Below are 21,695 nucleotides of genomic sequence, written 5' to 3'. Positions count from 1 at the left end.
AGTGAGGCAGGAAGAGACCTTGCGGATGGGACCCACGCCCCCCCAGATGACACAGAACGTCCTTGCCCGGTAACGCATTGCCCTTACATACCTGCTCGCCTCCAGTCGCTGTGACTGGGGCTTTTAGAACTTATCCCAGCGGAAGAATGAAGGTGTCACCTGATATTTACCACTCACATCAGAATAGGGACTTTGGGGGAAATCACATGAGCTTCCAGATCCCAAGCCTGGGCCCGCCCTTCCCAGAGTCCGAGGGACTCTGGGCTCTAACATAAGGCCGCCCGACCTGCCCCAGGGGGCAAGTTCCTGACTAAGGGGCACACAGTTCCCTGGACTCGAGTCTCCTGGTTACTGAATCAACTCAGGGTTAGCCATCTGGCCGTCGGGGAGACGAAGAGACACTAATCTCGCCCAAGGTGTCCTTCTCAAAGAGAGCTCGTAAAGATCAAAGTCTGCCCGAGGCAATTCCTACACCGGAAAAAACCCAGAGTGCCCATAATGATGCCCTCAATCCTCAGCGAGACCGACTCCTCAAACCTGTGCCCGAGCGCGGCGGCCGCTGGGGAACAAGGAGCCTTTTGTGAAGACAGTGGCAGGAAACACCACCCTCGGACAGTTTTCTTTCTCTTGTGCACACACACCCCCTTTCATACCGGTGCCAGGGACCAGAGCCGCCGTCCCCTCCTCCTGTAAAACAGAACCTGCCCTCCCCTCGCCTCCCAGCCTCCCCCGACCCCGACCCCCCCGTCACCAGCGAGTGTGGACGCCGGAGGGAAGCCCACAACACCCGGCCGCTGATCTGATTGGTTACTTCCATGGGAAAAAAAAGAAGATGCCAAACTTCACTTCTGGATCCCCCGGTGGTGTTACAAACACGAACCAAAGTCCCTGCCTTTTCTGGAGTGTGACTCTCCCGTCTCTGGGTCCCCGTGCGGGCGCGACAGGCAGAGCTGAACGTCCCTCCCCAGCCCCGGGCCGCGTGCAAACCCACGAAGGTCTCCGCGGGGCGGCCCCGTCCCCTCGGGACGCCGGGGAGCGCGCGGCGGGGCGGGGCAGGTGCACCCTCGGCGAGCCACCCCCGGCCGCAGCGGGGTCCCCAGGGCTCGCCACCCCCGGCCGCAGCGGGGTCCCCAGGGCTCGCCCCCTCCCCCGGCCGCAGCGGGGTCCCCAGGGCTCGCCCCCTCCTCCGGCCGCAGCGGGGTCCCCAGGGCTCGCCCCCTCCCCCGGCCGCAGCTGGGTCCCCAGGGCCCGCACCCCGCGCACCCCCGCGGCGGGCGGCACTCACGTATCTGTGCACGAGCGTCCGCACCAGGCTGCAGTCCATGGCTCCTCCGGCCGCGCCCGCCCGCGCTCAGCGCCCCCGCGCCCGGCTCGGCGCGCCCATGGGCCCGGGCCCGAGTGCGGCCGCGCGCCCCCGACCCGGTCACGGCCTGGGCGCGCCGCGCGGAGCTGGGGGCGGCCGCGGCCCCTCCGCGTTCATGCCCGGCCCGGCCCGGGGTGGCGGCGCGGGGTCCGGGGCGGCGGCGGGGGCTGCGGACCGTGCGCTCCGCTCGGGCGCTCGCCGCTGCTCTGCTCGGCTCGGCGCCGCTCGGCTCCTCCCCTCCCCGCTCGGCGCCGCTCCGCTCCCGGCTCCGCCCCGCCCGCCCCCGGCCCCCGCCCGCCGCCCCTCTCGGCCCTGCCTCCGGCCGCCCGGCCCGGCGCGCGCGTCACGAGCGCCAGTGAGCATGCGCCCCGCGGCCCCCGCCCGGCGCCCCCGCGCGCGCGCGCGCCCGGGCCCGCCCTCCGCGTGCCCGTCCCCGACCCGACCCCTGGGGGCGCTGGTGGCCCGAGGGTGCCGGGCGGGGGCCGGAGGCCGGCGGGCGGCGACGACTCCCTGTGGCTTCCGCCTCCTGGGGCCCGCCCTCCGGCCGGGGCGCGGGGATCGTGCGCCCCGCGGGAGCCTCGCCGGCGGCCCCCCCGCCCCGGGTCGAAACTTCTGTCTCCCTCCCGAGGGCCCGACGGCGGGCGCGGGACCCGGGAGGGCGGGAAGCCCGCCAGCCGCGTCTGGGTCGCGCCCTGGTGCTGGGCCCGTCCCCACGCAGGGCCGCTCCTGCTCCGCAGGTGACACGGGGCCCAGTCGTGCCGCAGGTGGCTGCCCAGCTTCGCTCACCTTTTGTGCTGTGTCTGGGTGAGCACAGGGCCCGCCTCCTGGGACCCTTCCCCTCGAAACCCCGTCCCTCCCTAGCCCTGGCCTCCTGGGCCTTGGGTCTCCAGGGTCACCGCCGGGAAGCCCCGGTGATCCGGCGGCGGCGGGGCGGGGGCGACGTTCCCGAGCCCCGGTGTGCCGCCCTCCCCGTCCCGTCCAGGAGGCAGGGCAAGGGGAGGCCAAGCCTGGCCGCAGGGAAGCAGCCTCCGGGTCCCCGTGCTCAGCGCCTGGTGCCTGCTGGCTCGGAACCAGACAGAACCGCCCTGTCGACCCGACACCAGGGAAGGTTTGTGTCCCTTCTGCGGCCCCAGTCAGCCTGGCGTTCAGTCCTGTCCCTCACTTCGTCTTTTCCCGCTGCCCCTCGGTCACCGCTTGTGACCCCTGGGGGGCAGCAGCCAAAGGGGCAGCACCCTGCCCGGGCAGGCGGGCGGGGTGTGAACGGCCCCCCCCCCCCCCGCTGGTGGTGGGGGACAGAGACGCCGGGCTGTGCACTTGCTGGATGAGGTGCCGCCGGCAGAGGTGAGAACAGCTTCGTGTGGCGAAGCTACCGGGTTCTGAGCTACTTTCCTTCAGAAAAACACTCCAGGTTTTGGGCAACGAACACGTGGATTCTCCACATTCCGGGCACACCCGCCCTCTGCCCCTCTGCCCTGCTCTGCGCCCCCACTGGCCCTTCACCAGCAGGACAGCCCGCGGCCCGCGACCAGGGGCCGAGCGCCCTCCCCCCGCGCCCCTCCCCCCTGCCTCCACCTGGGCCGTGTCTGGGTCCCTCTGTGGGGACACGGCTCATAGTCCTTCCTGTTCCGTTGTGGCCACTGTGTCAGCCTCCAAGGACCACTCCCCTGCCTCCCTGGGCTGCGGGGCCGTCCCTGGGCGCCAGCACCCCCGGCTGGGTCACAGAGCCTGACGGGGCGGCGGCAAACGTCCCTCCCTCACACTCGCTCCCAAGTCTCCCCGGGCCCCTGCTTCCTGCCAGGGCCCTGATGCCTGAGCCAGGTTCTGACTAGCCTCCCGCCTTGCAAACGGTGGCATCTGCATGGAGGGTGTGCGGGCACAGGCAGGGTCACGCGGGGCTGCTGGTGACGGCTGTCCTCTCTCAGGAGTGTCTGTTTAGTCGGCACGTGCCCTCTGTCCTCGCCGGTGGGAGCCCACCCTGGTCCAAGGACCTGCCCCCCGCACGCCGAGGGGAAGCCCCGGTCCCTACAAGCCATCCCTCCCCGTGACTGCTTCACAACACGTCTACGCCAACGCATCCTGCTGTGGGCGAACAGCTGCCCTTAAAAAGGCACATAAAGAGGAAGTCCTCTCCCTTCTGGCCGGGCCTGTGTTCGGGACAGGAGGTCGCTTGAGGAACATCCTGCCCTTGGGGACGGCAGCCGGGAAGATGGAAGATAGGAAGCCTGGTCCTGATGGCACGGTTGGGCCGTTAATCAATTCTGCTGTAGCTGTGAGCATCTTAGTTTAAAACCTGTGGAAACAGAGGCACCTGGGGGGCTGTCGGTTGAGCGTCCGACTTCGGCTCAGGTCATGATCTCACGATTCGTGGGTTCGAGCCCCGCATCGGGCTCTGTGCTGAGAGCTCAGAGCCTGGCGCCTGTTTCCAACTCTGTGTCTCCCTCTCTCTCTGCCCCTCCCCTGCTCACACTGTCTCTTTCTCTCAGAAATAAATAAAACATTAAAAAAAAAAACCTGTGGAAACAGATGGGTTCAGACTCTATAAAAGTAACAAAACCCAAGTCACCCTGTGAATCAGTCAAGTTCCCGTGTATGACAAACCTCTCCAAGCTCCTGAGCTTCAACAAGTGCTAATTTCTCAGGACTCCGTGGTTTGGCGGAACAGCTTCTCGGCTCTGCCTGGTGCTGAAGGAGACTGTTCACCCACCTGCGTTCCCTGGGGCCTCTGCTGGGCCTGGAAGGTTCTAGAAGGTTCAGAGACTTCAGTCACGTCCAGCGTCTCGGCCTGGGGGATGAAAAGCTGGGAGCGGGCCGACCTCTGTTGCTCCATACGGTTTCTCATCAGTGGTCTGGCTTCTGCTTCCTTACGCAGCAGCTGGGGCCCGAGAGGGCCAATGTGGACGCCTCGGAAAGCCTGGGCTCAGCCACTACTTCTGCCACGTTCTCAGGGAAAGTAGCTTCCAAAGCCAGCCCGGACACAAGGAGAAGGGTAGACTAGGCTTCACATCTCCGTGGGAGGAGGGCCCGGCGGCAAGAGAGGACAGACCGTGTGTGGTCATCTTGGAAATCATGTGCACAGACCGACTTAGAGGGTCGTGGGAAGTGCTGCCAGGTTCACGGTCGGTCCCGAGTGAAATGGCGGCGGGAATATGTGTTTCTTGGTTCACGCGGGGCGGGGGGTGGGGGGGGCTTGGACTCTGGCTGGGGGGGCTGAGTCCTGTGTGCATCCTGGACGGGAGGGCCGTTAGACGGTCAGCATAGGCCTGGGTTTAGTGCAGGTCCCTGACCGCTGACTGGCGAGTGTCACGGGGATGGAGTGACCTTGCTCGGCGTCAGGGCCTCGGGCCCCCGCAGCGTGGCTGCCCCACCACGGCGGAGGGCTGTGCGGTGAGAGCGGGGACGAAGCAGGAGGCAAACCCCAGGACGTAAGTCACACTGCGGGCGCCTCCGGACGCTCACCCGCCTGCGCACCTGCTCTCCGCCCCTCCCTCCGCCTTGGAGGTGCCTGGGAAGGAGCCAGGGATCGTGGATTCATTGACTTCTAGAGAAAAAGACTTTGGGGGAATAAGAATAAGGAGAAGGGGCAAAAAAGTGGAACCTTCCAGTAAAGATGGTTCTGAAGCATTACCGTTTTCTCAAAGGACAAAGCTGAAGGCAAAACTGACTGCTGGAAACAGGACCAGGAATCACGAGCTATTAATGCTTCGTGTTTCTGTGTGGGAAGGAGAGCAGGCGCCGCGCACCGGGGGCTCGGCCTCCTCGGTGAGCGGCCTCGCCCCGAGCTGTTGGAACATTCTGCACCCCTCTCTCCGCCACTGTCCCTGCAGGCCGGCACTGTGTGGGCGCCGCCCTCCCGCGGACTGGCCCTGGGCTCCCGCCGGCCTCCCTCACCCCGTTGTCTGGAATCCTCCGCGGCAACCCCGCTTTGTCCCACAAACTTGCTTGTCCTGTGTAGTCACGCCTCGTCCCCGACGCCTTGCTCGGCTCCCTCTGTTACTAGTTACTCCCTCGGTACTTTAAATGGGACCAAGTCTGCATAACTTAGTTATTTGTCCCAAAGGCCTGGTTGTCGACTAAAATCACCTGGGGAGATTTTTTCTAACGGAGATTCCCTGGGACCCCTCCCCCCAGTCCGGATACGTCGATTCCATCGGTCTGGACTGGGGTCCCAGCATCAGTGTTTTCTAAAAGCTCCGAGGTACGGCAGGTTTGAGATGCGCTGGTCAGGATGTCCGTCTGCCTGCTGTGACATCTAGTACTGATCCTCTTGTAGCTCCCAGGGCATAGCACGGTCCCTCGTACATAATAGGTGCTCAGTAAAAGTGAAAAAGTATATGTCCCTAAGCTGCTATTTCGGCCACGGAGCAGGATAAAGGGAGGGTACAAAGTTTGGGCACATGCAGAGAAAACACCTGTGCACTCAGAGCGGGCAGTCCGCGAGGGGGGTGCTGTGGCGGTCCTGGGTTCGAAGGCGACGGAGGTCCCTTCACCCGGCCAGGCTCTGCCATCCCCTTCTCTGCAAACGTGGTGATGACTCAGTGTCTGATGTCCCCACGCCTGGGAGGAGCCCGTGACACTGTCTCCACGTGACTCCTGAGAGTCAAGTCTAACTTGGTCAGTACCCAGGCATCCAAAAATGGAATAGGTCCCATTCACTATCATTCTTTTTTTTTTTTTTTTTTTAATATTTTTATTTATTTCTAGGAGAGAGAGAGAGAGACAGCGTGAGCAGGGGAGGGTCAGAGAGAGAGGGAGTCACAGACTGAAACAGGCTCCAGGCTCTGAGCCGGCAGTCAGCACAGAGCCCGACGCGGGGCCCGAACCCACGAACCGCGAGATCATGACCCAAGCGAAAGTCGGACGCTTAACCGACTAAGCCACCCAGGCGCCCCTCATTCACTATCATTCTTAATCCAAAATACGTGAATGGCATGAGTGCCGACCGCAACGAATTGTCAAGATTTCATCTTCTGGGCGATGCTGCTGCGAGCCCGTGACAACCAACACCTTGTCCTGGGAGTCAGCGCTCGCAGGGTCTGCCGCGGGGTCCCCACGCCCGCCCGTCCTGAGATGCCACCCGCCTCCGACGCCTGGGCTTGATGACTGTCTACACTGTCGCTCTTAGGCTTTCTTCCTTCAGGCATGCAGATGCCACTGGGCAGTGAGCCCCGGGGGCTCAGGCCGGGGTCTCGAGGCCCTGCCCCTCCACGGTGCTCAGTGTGCACGGAGACCTCGCTTCATGCCCGCTGGGGCTGCCAGGCCAGGGGGCCGCCTTTCCCAAAGTGAGCCTGAGCTCGATGCGTGTGCTCCCCAGTTCCCCACTGTCTCCCAGTTATCTCTCAGTGAGGAAAGACATAGAAGGAAAAGGTGCTAAGACTTATTTTCTCTTTCCTAATTTGTTTTCTACCCTCGCTGCCCCGCATTGTTTTTTTTTCCAAAGAGATCAATTATTTTAATTCCAGTTTTATTTCAGGGAAAAAAAAAACCTAAGTTCTGTGGAGCTTAAAATTACCAATAAAGTCATGAGAGCAATTTGTTGTTCTCCTTTATTTGAACAGAAGCTTTCAAATACTGCTCGTCTCCAACAACGGAAATAAAATCCGAGGCTTCGACATCGGAGCTGGCCACTAACCCGGGCGGGCATCACTCAGAGCAGCTGGCACCGCCCACCCGGCCTCTCCGCCCGCAGGGGCCCCGCGCTGCCGCGTGTGTGTGTGTGTATGTGCGGGCGCGCTTCAGGAGACGGGAGGCTGCTTTCTCTTATCCCTCTTTCTGTGACGGGAAGATGAAATGGTTTTCCTTACGGTACCATTTACCTATCTTAATCCATGAGAATGTTTCATCAGTTTAACTGGAGGTGATCTGATTTTAATCAAAGAGCCAAAACTAAAAAATATACATGTACGTATGTAATTTTACAGTTTTGAAGACACTATACTAAGTAAAATAAGCGACCATGTCTGACCCCACCTGCCGTAGGCCCCGTAGGCCCCGTAGGAGTCCTGCCCGCAGAGGCAGACAGGTGAACAGTCGTTACCGGGGGCGGCGCCGGGTTTCGGCCCTGAGGGGGGCAGGTTAAGAGCAAAGGGGCTTGGGCTCTGCCCACAGAGGCCCATTCTGCACCGCCCTCCCCCCTCCCCCCGGCTCTCCACTCCCCTGGGCTTCCTCACTCCCCCGACAGCCGTGATGGGACGGGGCTGGCGCTTTGGAAGGTAAACGATACAAAAGTGTGACCCACGGCGGGTCCCCCAGGCTGTGGGCACGATCGAGCGCTCGGGTCAGCATCAGGGCGCAGAGGGGACGGGCCGACTGCCGCGATTTGTGTCGTTTGACCCGTACTGGAGGCTCCGAGCAAGTGTCAACCTCCTTTCCTCGCTACTTGGTCCCCTCCGGGAGATGCATGGTCTCCCTCCCCAGCTTGCTGTGTCCAGGGAGGGGACCCTAAGGAGCCCAGCGCAGTCCCTGGTGAGTCCATGTTGCAGTAACCGGGAGCCCTGCACGCCTCGCAGCCTGGACGCCCACCCCTTTACCACCACTGCTGCCCAGGCCCCCGACCCGTGACCTCTGCACCGTCACACGACCCGGCCGACCAGCTGGGCCTCCTCGGCGTCCACCACGGTGGCCCTTGCGTGGGAGAAGCCCAGGCGTGTGCGTGTCCGGGGCTGTCTGCGGAGAGGACAGTCCTCGCACCTGGGACGGCCATCCCGCCATCTCTGCCTCGGGCGTGAGTTCCCGTGGGGAGCGTACTGGGCTGGGACCGAAACAATGTGCATCTGGGAACAGAAGATGAAAGACAGGGAAGGGTCGGTCTCCTTCATGTAACCTGGAGGCCATGCATCAAGTTCGTTTTCCGTGTTGTGGTGAAGTGTTGTTTGTGAGAAAAATGTATTTTACTTTTAATCAATGACACGCGTTTGCATGGCTTTCAAACCGAGCAGAAGCACCTGGCCTATGACAGTAACCAGACGCCTCAACTTCAAACCCTTTCCTGCAGAGATGCACCTATAACCTTGGCTGTTTCCTCCTCAATTGCTTCCATATGTGTAGATAGTGTGCTTATAATGTATTATTTTTTTATTCCGGAAGGCGTCGATTGGCTTCTTCCTAGAGGAGACCAAGTGTTGACCTCTTTTCTATGCCTACGAACACCTCGCTCCCCCACCGCCCACCCCCACGGTTTATGACACCCTCGTTGGATCAGTATCCTGCGTATTAACGCTGTTGCACTTGGCTGCGTGAGCGGATGTCGCTGCGTGCCCACGGCCCAGCCACTTCCCTGATGGTCACCACTCCTTCCTTCCCTTCATTTTCTTCACCTTCTATGTACACTAAATACTGTACAGTACAGTAAAACCTTGGTTTGTGAGCAAAGCTCGTTCTGGAAACATGGCTGTCATCCGAAGCCCTCATGTGCCAACGCGAATTTCAAGAACGGTTGGCTCAGTTGTGATCATGTGATGTTCGGTGTCACGTACGACTCGTATTGCAGGACATTGCGTGTTTCTCAGTTAAAATGTGTGAGGGGCGCCTGGGTGGCTTAGTCGGTTAAGCGTCAGACTTTCGCTTAGGTCATGATCTCGCGGTTCGTGGGTTCGAGCCCCGCGTCGGGCTCTGTGCTGACTGCCAGCTCGGAGCCTGAAGCCTGTTTCAGTCTGTGACTCCCTCTCTCTCTGACCCTCCCCTGCTCACGCTGTCTCTCTCTCTCTCTCTCCTAGAAAAAAAAAATGTGTGAGAAATGTTCACTCTTGCTGGACGCTTTCAGGACAAGGGACTCAGCATCTGATCGCAGCCAGCTCTGACAAAGTAACAAAACCGCCGTGTGAGCAGACGCATCCGCTCTCACCCGGAGCCGCCCCCCTGCGGCCGCGTGGCACCCGCGCTGACCCGCCGGTGGCCCCGCTTCACCCGTCCTGGGAGTGCCGCCCACCGCTCGTCCGGACCCCGCGCCCCCTTTCGTGATGTGTCTCTTTATTTTGTTGAAATGTATCCTCCAGTAGCTTCTGGGAACAGTGTGTGGAAAGTGAATGTTCAAAACAAGTTTTTTCTCCGATGCAATACCTGATGCGTGATTTGGCCGAGTGCACAGTCGTAGGTAGGAAATGCTTGTAAACATGTTGAACATGATCCTGGGACCACGGCCCGGTTTGCCCGTGACCTCGCCGAGAAGGCTCCGGCGCTGGTGACCGCCGCTGTGACTTACCCACAGCCTCGGCTGGCCACGTTCTGGCACTATGCCAAGGCTGAACTGGGTCCCCCGACCCCTGGGGAGATCCCTGCAGCCGCTCAGAGCTTGAAAGAAATAGTCAAGACTGCTCGACCCGTAGCTTCAAACAGGTCACAGTTAAGGAAGTTCTGCTGGTGATTTGGTGGCTGCTGAGGCGTGGATGTGGTTTTATATCGGCGAGATCACATGCAAGCGCTGCATCATTGGCTATAAGGACGACCAATCTTTGACATCTTTTTATATTTGGTTTATTATTTGTGCAATCTTGGACCATAGGTGATCAGACTGGAATTTGAATAAAATAAGATAATGTGTCCAAAAAAAAAATGTTGAAAGTAGAAGATGATGGTGGCAGAGTCTTAGTCTTTTCAAATCCCATCCCTAAAACAGAGCAGCCATGAAGCCAAACCAAAGACCCAGGAATCACATTCACAACAGAACCGGGTGCCGGGGTGTCCCCGTAAGCCCCCAGATACAAGCGGGTGTGTGAGTAGATGCTACCAAGGGAAGTTCTCGTGGGCTCCGGTGGATACTGGGACCTGGCAGAATAGTTAGTAAAAACTCAAGCAAACAGCATGTGGCAGTTTCTTAGAATGATTTCTTACTTGGGGAAACTTCTTTTAACTAAATGCACTCATTACAAATAAATATAATGAATTTTAACCAGGGAGTTTTCACTATAAATTATTTTCTAAACGTTGCCTCCCATTTTAAAATCTAAGGTATAAATGGGGAGAGGCTGCCAATTTGGGACTGAAATGATCAGTCTCTGGGCCAACAGAGCAGGAAGCAGACAGTGCGGCTGTGTTGGTGTGATGGAAGTCTCTGGAAAATCCGTGTGTCCAGAGAGGCTGTGAGGGTGATGTTTTCCTCCCTCTACTTTCAGAGAATGAGCCAGAACTCCAGGATCCTGAGCAAACCCCTTCAAGGTCCCACTGGCTGGACTAAGAATCAAACTACACAGACAGATTAACAGGAGAAAATCCAATTTAACAGGCGTGAGTATGAGGAGCCCGTATAGACCCAGACATTCCCAGACAGTCGGACAGACTGAGGTGTCCAGGTCACGGGGACCTGGGGGGCCAGAGCTGCGGGAGAGAGGAGCAGGCGTCACAGGGCGGGAAGGGGGCAGATGGCCATCCTGCCGTACGGATGGCTCGTGCAGATGGCATTACCTCTGCTACTGGCTCCTGCTCGGGGAAAGGCCCCTGTTCAGATGCTTCCGTGGAGTTAAGGGCCCAGAAGTTTCTCCTGAGCCTGCAGGATCTCCATTGCCCTCGGCTGGGAATAATCTCGGGGCCACGGCGGCCTTGCCACGCGGCCTCGCCCCGGCCTGTCCTCGCCCGCAGCCTGAGGCAGTCTGGGAGCCCGGTGTGATGTCAGCCTTGAAGAGAACAATAAATTATTTTTGCTTCTTCACTGGTAAAATTAGAAACTCAATTAAAATGTCATCAAGTGCAGCCACGACTCGGCAGCCCCGATCTGAAATATGAACAATAGTAACCTAGCACTGGCGTTGACGTCCGCCTCCGAAGCCCTTCACAAACACCCGTCTTCCCAGCTGCTCGAGGGGGACGTTTGCCAGGCGGGGAAGGTGACGTCGTGGGAAACGTCTTCTGCGCTTGTGGTAGAAACGCTCCTTCACCCGGCAGGCAGCGCGTGCGTCTGGGGGCACGTCCCCCACACCCTCTCTCTCGCTGTCTCAGCAGCAGATCCGTGACCTTTCTCGTGTCTGAGGGACGTCAGACTGGCTGCTCTGTCACCTGTTTGGGCTCTGATTTTCCATCGTTTAGAATTCCACCTAAAGGAAAAATGGAAAAAGAAAAAGATGAACCTCTTGTCTTTATCTTGAGGATTTGGAAACCGTGAGGACAGACCAGCTGTGGGGACCATCGGCCGGGACGGAAGACGGCTCAGAACCTCCGAGGCATCTCGAACATCGGCGACCGGATGTCCCGCACCACGCGCGTTTTCCGTCCCTGCCCTGCCTCCCCCCCCCCCCCGCCTGCCGGGACGGCTGCGTGGACCTCAGCTCATTGCACGGCGAGAGGGGGCTCCCTGCTCGTCCTGACGGCTGACGCAGGATCAATGCCGCGAGCCCCTAACGGCACAGAAAGGAACTGCTAACAGCCCCGCGGCCTTCCGGTCCAACGGAGTCTCACGTGGCTGCCAAGGGCCTATTTTTAAGCCTTTTTGTTTGTTATAATACAATCATGGAGTACTTTACCTTCGTGAATTTTCCTATAAAGAATTTGATCCTATCCCCCAATTTATGGTTACTATATTCACAATTAAATGTTAATTCGATCTCATTGCTTTTTTTAGTTTATCTATTTATTTTTGAGAGAGAGAGAGTGTGCGCGCACGCGTATGTATGAGCAGGGAGAGAGAGAATCCCAAGCAGGCTCCACGCTGTCAGCACAGAACCCGACACGGGGCTGAATCGCACCAACGGTGAGATCATGACCCGGGCTGAAGTCAAGAGTCGGACGCTTAACTGACTGAGGCGCCCCGTCTCATTGCTTCTTACTGACTGAAACCTAACTTTTCCATCTAATTTCCACTGGCTCTCACAATCCGGCCGACCCCACGTCGGCCATTTCCTTCCTGCTACTGACCTTCACTCCCCTGAACCCTGCGCTCCCTCCCCGGCGCTGGGCAAACCGCCGCCAGCAGAGCGGAGTGGGACGTTTCCCTCCGTGGGGACCCGCTCCTTCCTCTGGGGCTGCGGGGACAGAGTCCATGGCCGCGGGGTGCTGGGCTCCCCCCTCCCACCCCGTGACCGTGTCATGTCATCCCCGCGCCTGCAGGGTGCTGGGCTCCCCCCCCCCCCCCGTGACTGTGCATATTGCAATGGCAAAGGGATTTTGCAGATGTAATTAGGGTTGCTAATCAGTTGGCTCAAAGTGAGTGAAAAGGAGACTGCAGGGGGAGGGGGGGCGGATGAAGGACAGGAGTCAGAGAGACTGGAAGCTGCAGGCACGGTTCTGTTGGCCTCAAAGGGGCCGGCCGCCATGCTGCAGCTAGCGCCACATGGCAGGGGACAGCAGGGGACAGCGGGCAGCCCCCACACCTGACCACGGTCCCTGGCAGGCAGAGGCGACAAACAGGGAGCTCAGTCCTTCAACCACAAAGGACAAAGGCCAGCCGCACGCGGGGAAGTAGAAGGCTCTCTGAGCCTCAGGCGGGAGCCCCGCCCTCACGGCACCTCAGTGTCAAGCTCCCGGGACCCTGAGCAGAGGCCCCTGCTGACCATCCTCGGAACCCTGGGCCACAGTCACCAGGAGGTAAGTGTGTGCTATTTAGGCGTCCACGTCTGAGATAACGTGTCTCGTGGCAGCAGGGCCTGCTCGTGGCACCCCCCCCACCGTGTCTTCTCCCTAGCCACTTGTGTCCCCTCCTGTGGCACCCCTGTGTCTCCTCCCTGTCCCCCCGTGTCTCCTCCATGTCCCCGTGTCTCCTCTGTGTCCCCCTGTGTCTCCTCCATGTCCCCGTGTCTCCTCCATGTCCCCGTGTCTCCTCTGTGTCCCCCGTGTCTCCTCCATGTCCCCCGTGTCTCCTCCGTGTCCCCCGTGTCTCCTCCCTGGCGGTGGCTTCACGGCTTCTGGGTCACACGCCGCTCTGCACGGCCTCTGTGACGTCCTTCCTCGAATCGGCGCGTCGCTCTAGTTCTGGCAGCGGCAGCACCTGGACAGCAAGGCGCCGGGCACGCGGGGCCGGAAAGAACAGCCGCTTGGACAACAGCTCCGGGGTCCTCCAGACCTGCCTCCTCCGCCCGCTCTGCCTCCCCCTGTCTGCAGAGGCCCAGCCCGCGCGCCTCCCTAGAGAGCCCGTCGTGAGGCACGCGGCCAGTCGGGGGCTTTGCCTGGCTTCCCGCCTGCCCCAGCCCCCCTTGCGACACCCCACCAAGCGTGGGCTTGGACACAAGACAGTTCCCAGCACCTGTCGGGCGCGAGGCCATTCTCGGCCGCGTTTCCGCCAGCGCCTGATGTGGGGGGACCACTGGCCGGGCACCGAGTACAGTGAGATCTCTGACCAAGCGGGGGGACGGCCTCTGCTCTCCGCTGCCCGTGCAGCCGGGGCTGGTATTCAACCGGCTTTGTGACTTTCTCCTTGAACGAGCGTCCCAGAGGCCGAGGAAGTGTCTGCTGCCACCCCAGGCCCGTCTCCGCAGCCGTGCTCTGAGCCTGGCCGCTCAGCCCGCGCCGACCCGGCGAGCCTGCCTCACAGCAACGGCTTCCCTTCGCCCCCACAGGACGAAACGATCCTGCCGTGAGCCCCGGGGGAGGTCGCCGCTGACTGTCTCTCCAGGAAGCAGCTGTGGCTTTCACGGTGCAGAAAGTAACGTGGAGCCAGACTGCTGGGCTCAAACCCTGGTCTGCCACGCGCTAACTTCGACACCGTGGAAGGTCGCGTGAGCTTCCTGGGCCTTGTCCTCAGACTGGGGGACAATGACAATCCCTACTTCATGGGCTGCTGAGGGATTTACGACGACACGTGGGAAGCTCTTGAAACACGACCATTATGCGTTTGCTGTGATTTCATCCTAATCTGACTCGGGACAATGTCATTTTATGCATAATTCTTATTTCCCAAACTAAATTGTGGGGTCCCCACGGTCAGAGGCTCTTCTCACTCGCATCCCTCCGGGGCACCAGGCATGGAAGGAGCTCCTGGTACAGTGTCAGGGGACCCACGACCACAGGCACTTCCCAAACTGGGAGACAGCTTCTGCCTGGATTGCAGGGTCTTATGGGGGAGGGGAAGAGGGGTCACTAGAAGAGGGGCCACTATGATACGTGCTGTGTGCACACCCACTGTGCGTGCACACCTATCGTATGTGCACACCTATCACGTGTGTGCACACCTACTGTGCACGCATACCTATCGTGCGTGCACACCTGTTGTGTGTGCACACCTATCAATTGTGTGTGCGCACCTATCGTGTATGTGCCCTATCGTGTGTGCACACCCATCATGCGTACACAACACACTTCGTTTCGGAGAGAGGCTCTGGATTCTGACGGTGCCAACCTGCGTTTGCTGCCTTCCAGCAGGAAGCTGACTGGAGCAGAGTTATTCTGCGTCACTTCCTGCCAACGGCCTTCGGGAAATAGTTTCTGCTCCTCCTCACAACACAGGGAGCCTGTACAGGCAACAGTCACCACTCCACATGGCTTGAGAGAGACTCACAGTATCGAACACCCAGCTATAGTGGCCCAGACAGGTCCTGTGGCCAGAACAGAACAAGGAAATTAGAGGGCTCTAAGGCAGTAAGTGAACAAAATGGTGAAACAGGCACATCGAAAAACAATATTGGCTGACGTAGTCTAAGAATGATTTGGGATGGGTTGAGATGGGGATGGGATTGGGTGGGACGGGATGGGACGGAAGGGATCAGATGCCACGGGATGGAAATGGAGATAGGACGGGATGGGATACAGATGAGATGATGGGATGGGATAGTATGGGATGGAGATGGGACGGGATGGGGTGGGTTGGATTTGTTAGGTTGGGTTGGGATGGGGATGGAGACGACATGGGATGCATTAGAGTGGGGTCAGAGGGGCTGGGGTTGAGTTGGGAGGGGATGGGTTGGGAGGGGGTGAGATGGGTTGGGAGGGGGTGGATGGGTTGGGAGGGGGTGGATGGGTTGGGAGGGGGTGGGATGGGAGGGGGTGGGAGGGGAGGGGGTGGGAAGGGATGGGTTGGATAGGGTTGGGATGGAAGAGAAGAGGGTCGGGGAGGTTTATCCACACCTGACATGAAATTCAGATTGCATGAAGTGGGTTAAAATTTTAGTGTCTTTTCCTGTCATGCAACTTATTTGGGATAGAAACAAACAGTGATGCATTATTAACAAGGCGGCAGCCACATAAAGCACAGACGGCTGGAAGGTTAAGAGCCACATGCATTAATCATGAAGCATTTTAATCTCTTGGTACCTGCTTCCATAATGACAGATTCTTATTTTTCCTGGTAAATCTACCCTTATGCTATAGATGGAGTGAAGCTTAAGTGAGGATTTCTGAGACAGAACTCTTAAATTCAAATCAGTTTAATAAAATAAATACAACGAATGAAAATGTTTTTCTTTTAAGTTTCGGTTAAATGCTCCAATAAGCTTCTTTTTATAAGGAATCAATTCAGTAAATTAGTAAATACAAAAATCATACAATGATATGAAACAGGAACTGATGATCATTCTAGATGAATGCAATTCTACTTCGATAAAGATCGGTAAGATAAAGCCTATGGCATATTCTGAATAAAGATGATAAGCAGATGGGTATAAAAGCAAAGATGTGTGTTTAATTGTCTACATCTGATGTTTTTTATAAAGACACTGAAAAGCTATTACAAAAAGGTGAAATTCCAAGTTTTTATATTATAAAGTCTAAAATAGTGACCAGACATTGGTAACCAGCAGCGTTAATTAGTTTATCTATATGTTAATCCGTTCTCACATTTATTCATTCAACAACCATGTATGCAGCACGCCTGTTTCCCAGACACTGCACCTGGGCCTGCGGCCGACGCACCATCCCCTGGGCTCGTCAGGTGGCCCAGCGGGGAGATCACAGCGATCACCCGACCTTCAAAACAAAGATGCGGTGAAAACCTGTGTTAAAGTTTCCAAAGGGAAGTGCAGTGTCCCATGGTCAGCCTGGGCTGGAAGGGCCCAGGAAACTGCCCCTGAGGACAGTGATTCGTGACTCGAATTCTAAAGAGTCAGTTCTATTAATTACAGGTTAATTAGATAAGAAGTAGAGGGAAGAATCTGTGGATCACTCCTGAGAGAGTGACTTGGGGAAACGTGGAAGTAACACGGATCTTTACAAATGTGTTTACTGTGTGAACTACTGAGCTTTGTCTCAATAAAACCAAATCAGGAAATATATCTACGAGATCCCTTGTGACAGATTTGGGGTAAATGGGAACTAGTGGATTTTGACGTGTGTAGTTATCCAATAGCCTCAGACCTTAGTGATGGAACACTCACTTGGAGCTACCTCAGGAAGAATGGAAAAGGTGTCCTTTCCAAATGTCCTTTCCACCTCTGATTTATAAATACCTGAACTTTTTAGGGATATTTATCATTGCTTAAAAAATCTTTCAATGCTGATGACAGTTATGATTTAAAAATTTTTTTAAGTTTATTTATTTATTTTGAGACAGACAGAGTCAGTGTGAACAGGAAAGAGGCAGAGAAAGAGGAAGAAAGAGAGAATCCCAAGCAGGCTCCGCGCTGTCAGCCCGGAGCCCAATGTGGGGCTTGAACTCATAAAACCGTGAGATTATGACTTGAGCCGAAACTGAGAGACGCTTAACCGGTTGAGCCACCCAGGCGGCCCAACAGTTAAGATTTAAGAAAATCTTTATTATACAAAATTTTAAACATATGTAAAATTATAGAAAAAATTATAGAAAAACATACCCATCAGCTGCCTTCGATAATGACCATGAACTCACGGTCAACCTGGCATTTCTGCCTGTATCTACTCCGTTACCATGAGGGTCATTCCTCAGAAATTTCAGAGAGTTAATTTTGCTGCTTCTTTTCTTTTTTTTTTAAAAAGTTTTTAAAATGTTTTATTTATTTCTGAGAGAGAGAGAGAGATAGACCCCCCCCTCTGTGAACGGGGGGGGTCACAGAGAGAGGGAGACACAGAATCCGAAGCAGCTCCAGGCTCTGAGCTGTCAGCACAGAGCCCGACGCGGGGCTCGAACCCATGATCCGTGAGATCGTGACCTGAGCCAAAGTCGGACGCTCAACCGACTGAGCCACCCAGGTGCCCCTGCTGCTTCTTTTACAGTATGGATACGTTGTGTGTGTGTGTGTGTGTGTGTGTGTGTGTGAGTGTGTGAGAGAGAGAGAGAGAGAGAGAGATCACAGTTGTAGCTGGTTTTGGTGTCAGAGTAATATTGGCTTTAGGAAGGAGTCAGGAAGTGTCTCTCACTCTCTCTCTCTTTAGGAAGAGTTTGTGAGGGACTGGTATTGATTCTTCTTTAGATGTTTGGTTGAACTCTCCAGTGAAGCCATTTGAGCCTGAGCTTTCCTTGGCAGAAAAGATTCTAATGACTAATTAAATCTCTTTAACTGTCCTAAGTGTATTCAGATTTTCTGTTACTTCTTGAGTCATTTTCAGTAGTTTCTGTTTTTCTAGGGACACGTTCATCTAAGTTATCTAATTTGTCGGCAGGAAGGTCCGTCCGCTGCCGACTCTGCTGTGCTCACGGAACTCCCGGTCACTACACGCGGCCTCTGGCCCCTCCCCCTTCTCCCACTGGACGTCCTTCCCTTCGCTTCGTGTCGCTGTCCTGTTCCGTCCACGCCTGCCTCAGCGCAGAGCGTGGCTGGGGGTGGGGAGGGCTTGGTGGCTCAGACCTGCCGTCCAGATTTAGCCACATCACCTCCCAGCGGCCATCGCACTTGGGGCTTCTGCTGTCTGCCTTGCTGAGCCTCTAGGTCAGCACCACGGCCACTGCGGGCCTATGTTCAAGGCCACCGGCGTCCCACTTCTTTCCCTCGGTGTTTGAAACGCAGATAGTGATGCCTCTTGAGGTTTCCAGTTGTTGGTGATTCTCACCTGCTCACGTTTTACGGGCGGGAAAGACCTCATCACGTAGCTTTGTTGTAGATGTTGTCTGTGGGTTTGGGGGACAGTGCGTCGAGCCACAGCTTCCTTCCTGCAGAATGAGGTCCTACATGAAGATAAGGTGGCTGTGAGAAACACACATGCATGCAGAAGGGACGTCATACATGTACCTTTACCAGCCTCTCCTTTAATGCACTTCAACTTTACATGGTTAAATTCTCTACTTAATTTATGAATTGAGTTAGTGTAAGGTACTTTTGAGTAAACTAGAAAGATGTATAGATACAAATTAAGTTTAAAATTCTAAAGCAGTAATAAAATTAGAAAAATGCAAGCCTAGAGGCGCCTGGGTGCCTCAGTTGGCTAAAAGTCCGACTTCGATTCAGAGCACGATCTCAGAGTTCGTGGGTTCAAGCCCCGCGTCGGGCTCTGTGCTGACAGCTCAGCGCCTGGAACCTGCCTCGGATTCTGTGTCTCCGTCTCTCTCTGCCCCTCCCCGGCTCACGCTCTACCTCTTTCTGTCTCTCAAAAATAAATAAACGCTAAAAAAAAAAATAGAAAAGAAAAATGCAAGCCTAGGAATGTATTTTACTCGCTGACCTGTGGTGTCATTCTGGAATTATCTGGGACAACATTAAGTACATCCAGTGGCTTAGCCTCAGAGTACAAAAAGTAGAGATCAAATTTTTTAATTGGAACTATAAATATGTAACTCAGACAAATTATCCATTAGTTTTTAATAATAGAAGTAAATCAATTAAAGTTGTATTACATAATATGGTTATATTTCTTCAGTGAGTTTTGTTTATATTGACTACCTGACCAGCTGTGATAAATTGTTGTAAGAGTTTCTTAAGGAACCAAAAGTCACATTTGAATCTTCATTAGGATGATATCGATCCAACCTGATCTTGAGTGTCCTCTAACCCTAACTTCAAAAAGGCGTTCATATGGCGTTACTATTTTGCAAAGGTGTTCCCAGGTTGGGGGAGGAAATCATAAAAAATAGCTAATAGCCAACATAATATTAGCTAAACTCATACACAAAACGATGGCTGATCTTAATTGGAATAAAGGAAGAAACATAAGCAGTTTTCCTGGATCAAATTTCTTGAAATGGCGAGAAAACTTCCCCGCTCTCAATACAACAATATCAGGCTCTGCTCTCGGAAGGTAAGTGAGGCGCCCGTTGGCATATCCTGTTTTAGAAAATCACTAAATGCATTAAGCAGAGACCTCAAGGGGACGTTAATGAAGCTCATGTCAGTGGCTGTCACCTGGGGCTGTGTCTCTGCCCGGAGTCACTCGGCCATACCTGGAGACATGTCTGACCCTCATGACTGGGGAAGGGGTGCTCCTGGCATGGAGGGGGTGCCCCAAAATGCCCTAAAATGCACCACACAGCCCCACAACAACACAATGTCTGGTCCCAAATGTCAGTGGTGTTGAGGCTCAGCCCGTGGCTCACGGTGGTTTCCGAGGTAGGCGTGCGCTCAGGGACCCCATGGAGCTGTGCCCTGATTTTCTGTCCCAGAGCACGCCTGCCTCAGAGGCCCTGTAGAAGCCTCCAGCAAAATTACGGTCAAGGTGGCGTCTGGAACACTACCCAGAATTATGGACACTGGTGACAATCATCACTGCAGTTTGTCGCCAAACTGTACAGTGTTGCCTCTGAACTTAGCTTTTTTTTTTTTTTAATGTTTTATTTATTTCTAGGAGAGAGAGAGAGAGACAGCGTGAGCAGGGGAGGGTCGGAGAGAGAGGGAATCACAGACTGAAACAGGCTCCAGGCTCTGAGCTGGCAGTCAGCACAGAGCCCGACGCGGGGCCCGAACCCACGAACCGCGAGATCATGACCTAAGCGAAAGTCGGATGCTTAACCGACTAAGCCACCCAGGCGCCCCTTTAACTTACTTTTAAAGATTGAGACTAATACATCCAAGTGTGAGCATCTGACTGGCTTATTATGTTTCCTGCTGTAATCATGTCTGAGAATTTACATATTTAAATATGTATTCTTTTGTTTTTTAAATGTTTTTTAGTTTTATTCTTGAGAAAGATAGCGCGAGCACGAGGGATAGAGATGGGCGCACAGAGGCTCCATGCCGATGCGGGGCTCGAACCCACAAACTGTGAGATCAGGACCTGAGACAAAGTCAGACGCTCAACCGACTGAGCCACCACGCGCCCCTGTATTCCTTTACTTTAAATGACTCTTGTTTTCTCTTGTATATTTTTTGAATAGCAATTTGGGGACTAACAGTCGAATATGTGGGTCACATCACATGTGAGTCTCATTTCGGGACGGCAGCGATGGCGTTGGACACAATACTGCCTAAAATGTGGAGACACCACCCCAGCTCGGCACTGTCTCCTGAGTCCTGTGCTGGCCCTGGGGCTGGGGGAGGGGCGTGGCGGGGGGGGGCAGGGTGGGGTCCAGGACGCAGGGCGTGGGGGGCAGGGCTAAAAGGAGACAGGTTATAAGCGCTCCTCAACACTGCCTTTTCCCGCTGTCACACATGTAGTCACTTTCAGACAAAATGTCAGTTAAATACAGCTTCCATCAGGTTTTCACTTGTTTCCAAGTGTGAAATACATTGTCTCAAACTAGTGAATCTGGGCCCACCTGGGGTCCCAATGGTCCACATTTTTTTTTTAATGTTTTTTTATTTATTTCTGAGAGAGAAAGACACCATGAGCAGGGGAGGGTCAGAGAGAGAGAGAGGGAGACACAGAATCTGAAGCAGCTCCAGGCTCTGAGCTGTCAGCACAGAGCCCAACGTGGGGCTTGAACCCACGAACTGTGAGATCGTGACATGAGCTGAAGTCGGACCCTCAACCGACTGACCCCCCAGGCGCCCCCCAATGGTCCACATTTCTGTCCCGGGCCGGGGTCGTATCCGTGTGAACACAGCATGTACCGTGAGGCTCTGTGCCCGAGCTTTCTGCCCTCCCTCCCCTCTCTCCCCCTCCCCTCTTGCTTCCCAGTAGGGCCACAGGGATCAAACGTGGGCTTTTGCACCAACTCGGAGCGCTTCCCTCGGGCCACCTGCCGGAGACCGATGATGGAAAGGAGAAGAAAGCCTGAAAGCTCATCCCTTTCAACTTGATTCCTTCAAACCAAAGTTTCAGAGGAAAAACTAAAACCCTAAGCACACGGCGTTTGCACACGTAGCTTCTGAAGCTGCTTGCCAGAGCCCTCAGTTATGTGCCACGGGAGGCGGGCCCTTTGCGTACGGCCCGGCAGGGCCACAGTGAGGCTGGTGGGTGTTCGAGCCCCGCTGCTGCCTCCCAGAAGCACCTACTGCTGTTAATACCCCGACACCGGCGGGGTTGGGGCTGGGGGGGGGGGCAGGAGGACGCAGGGAGGAGGGACTGTGGTTGACGACGCGTCCTCGCAGCTGCGGTGGGTCCAGGGCGTCAGGGCTCTGACTCGAGGACGTGGGGGGGGGGGATCACGGGGGTTGGACCCCTGGGGGCCTCGGTGTGAGGCGGGGGGGGGGGGGGGGGG

The 21,695-nt window shown here is 56.1% G+C and overlaps 1 protein-coding gene and 1 pseudogene across 5 annotated transcripts in view; one reads left to right on the top strand and one right to left on the bottom strand.

Moving 5' to 3' along the window:
* The window catches only part of ATP11A (ATPase phospholipid transporting 11A), a 114,082-nt gene extending 112,544 nt beyond the window's left edge, over positions 1 to 1,538 (bottom strand). For all 5 annotated transcript variants that reach the window (XM_039226631.1, XM_039226632.1, XM_039226633.1 and 2 more), the window contains exon 1: positions 1,286 to 1,538. In XM_039226631.1, the coding sequence (XP_039082562.1) occupies positions 1,286 to 1,324 (39 nt within the window). In that variant the 5' untranslated portion in view covers positions 1,325 to 1,538. The remainder of the gene's footprint in view (positions 1 to 1,285) is intronic.
* Positions 1,539 to 8,746: 7,208 nt separating this feature from the next.
* On the top strand, positions 8,747 to 9,864 carry LOC120228349 (annotated as a pseudogene).
* The last annotated feature ends 11,831 nt before the right edge of the window (positions 9,865 to 21,695 follow it).

Source organism: Hyaena hyaena, unplaced genomic scaffold (genome assembly GCF_003009895.1).
Source record: "Hyaena hyaena isolate Hyena2069 unplaced genomic scaffold, ASM300989v1 scaffold_22, whole genome shotgun sequence".
NCBI lineage: Eukaryota > Metazoa > Chordata > Mammalia > Carnivora > Hyaenidae > Hyaena > Hyaena hyaena.
The sequence above is the reverse complement of the archived record's forward strand: the minus strand, read 5'-3'. Positions and strand labels throughout refer to the sequence as shown.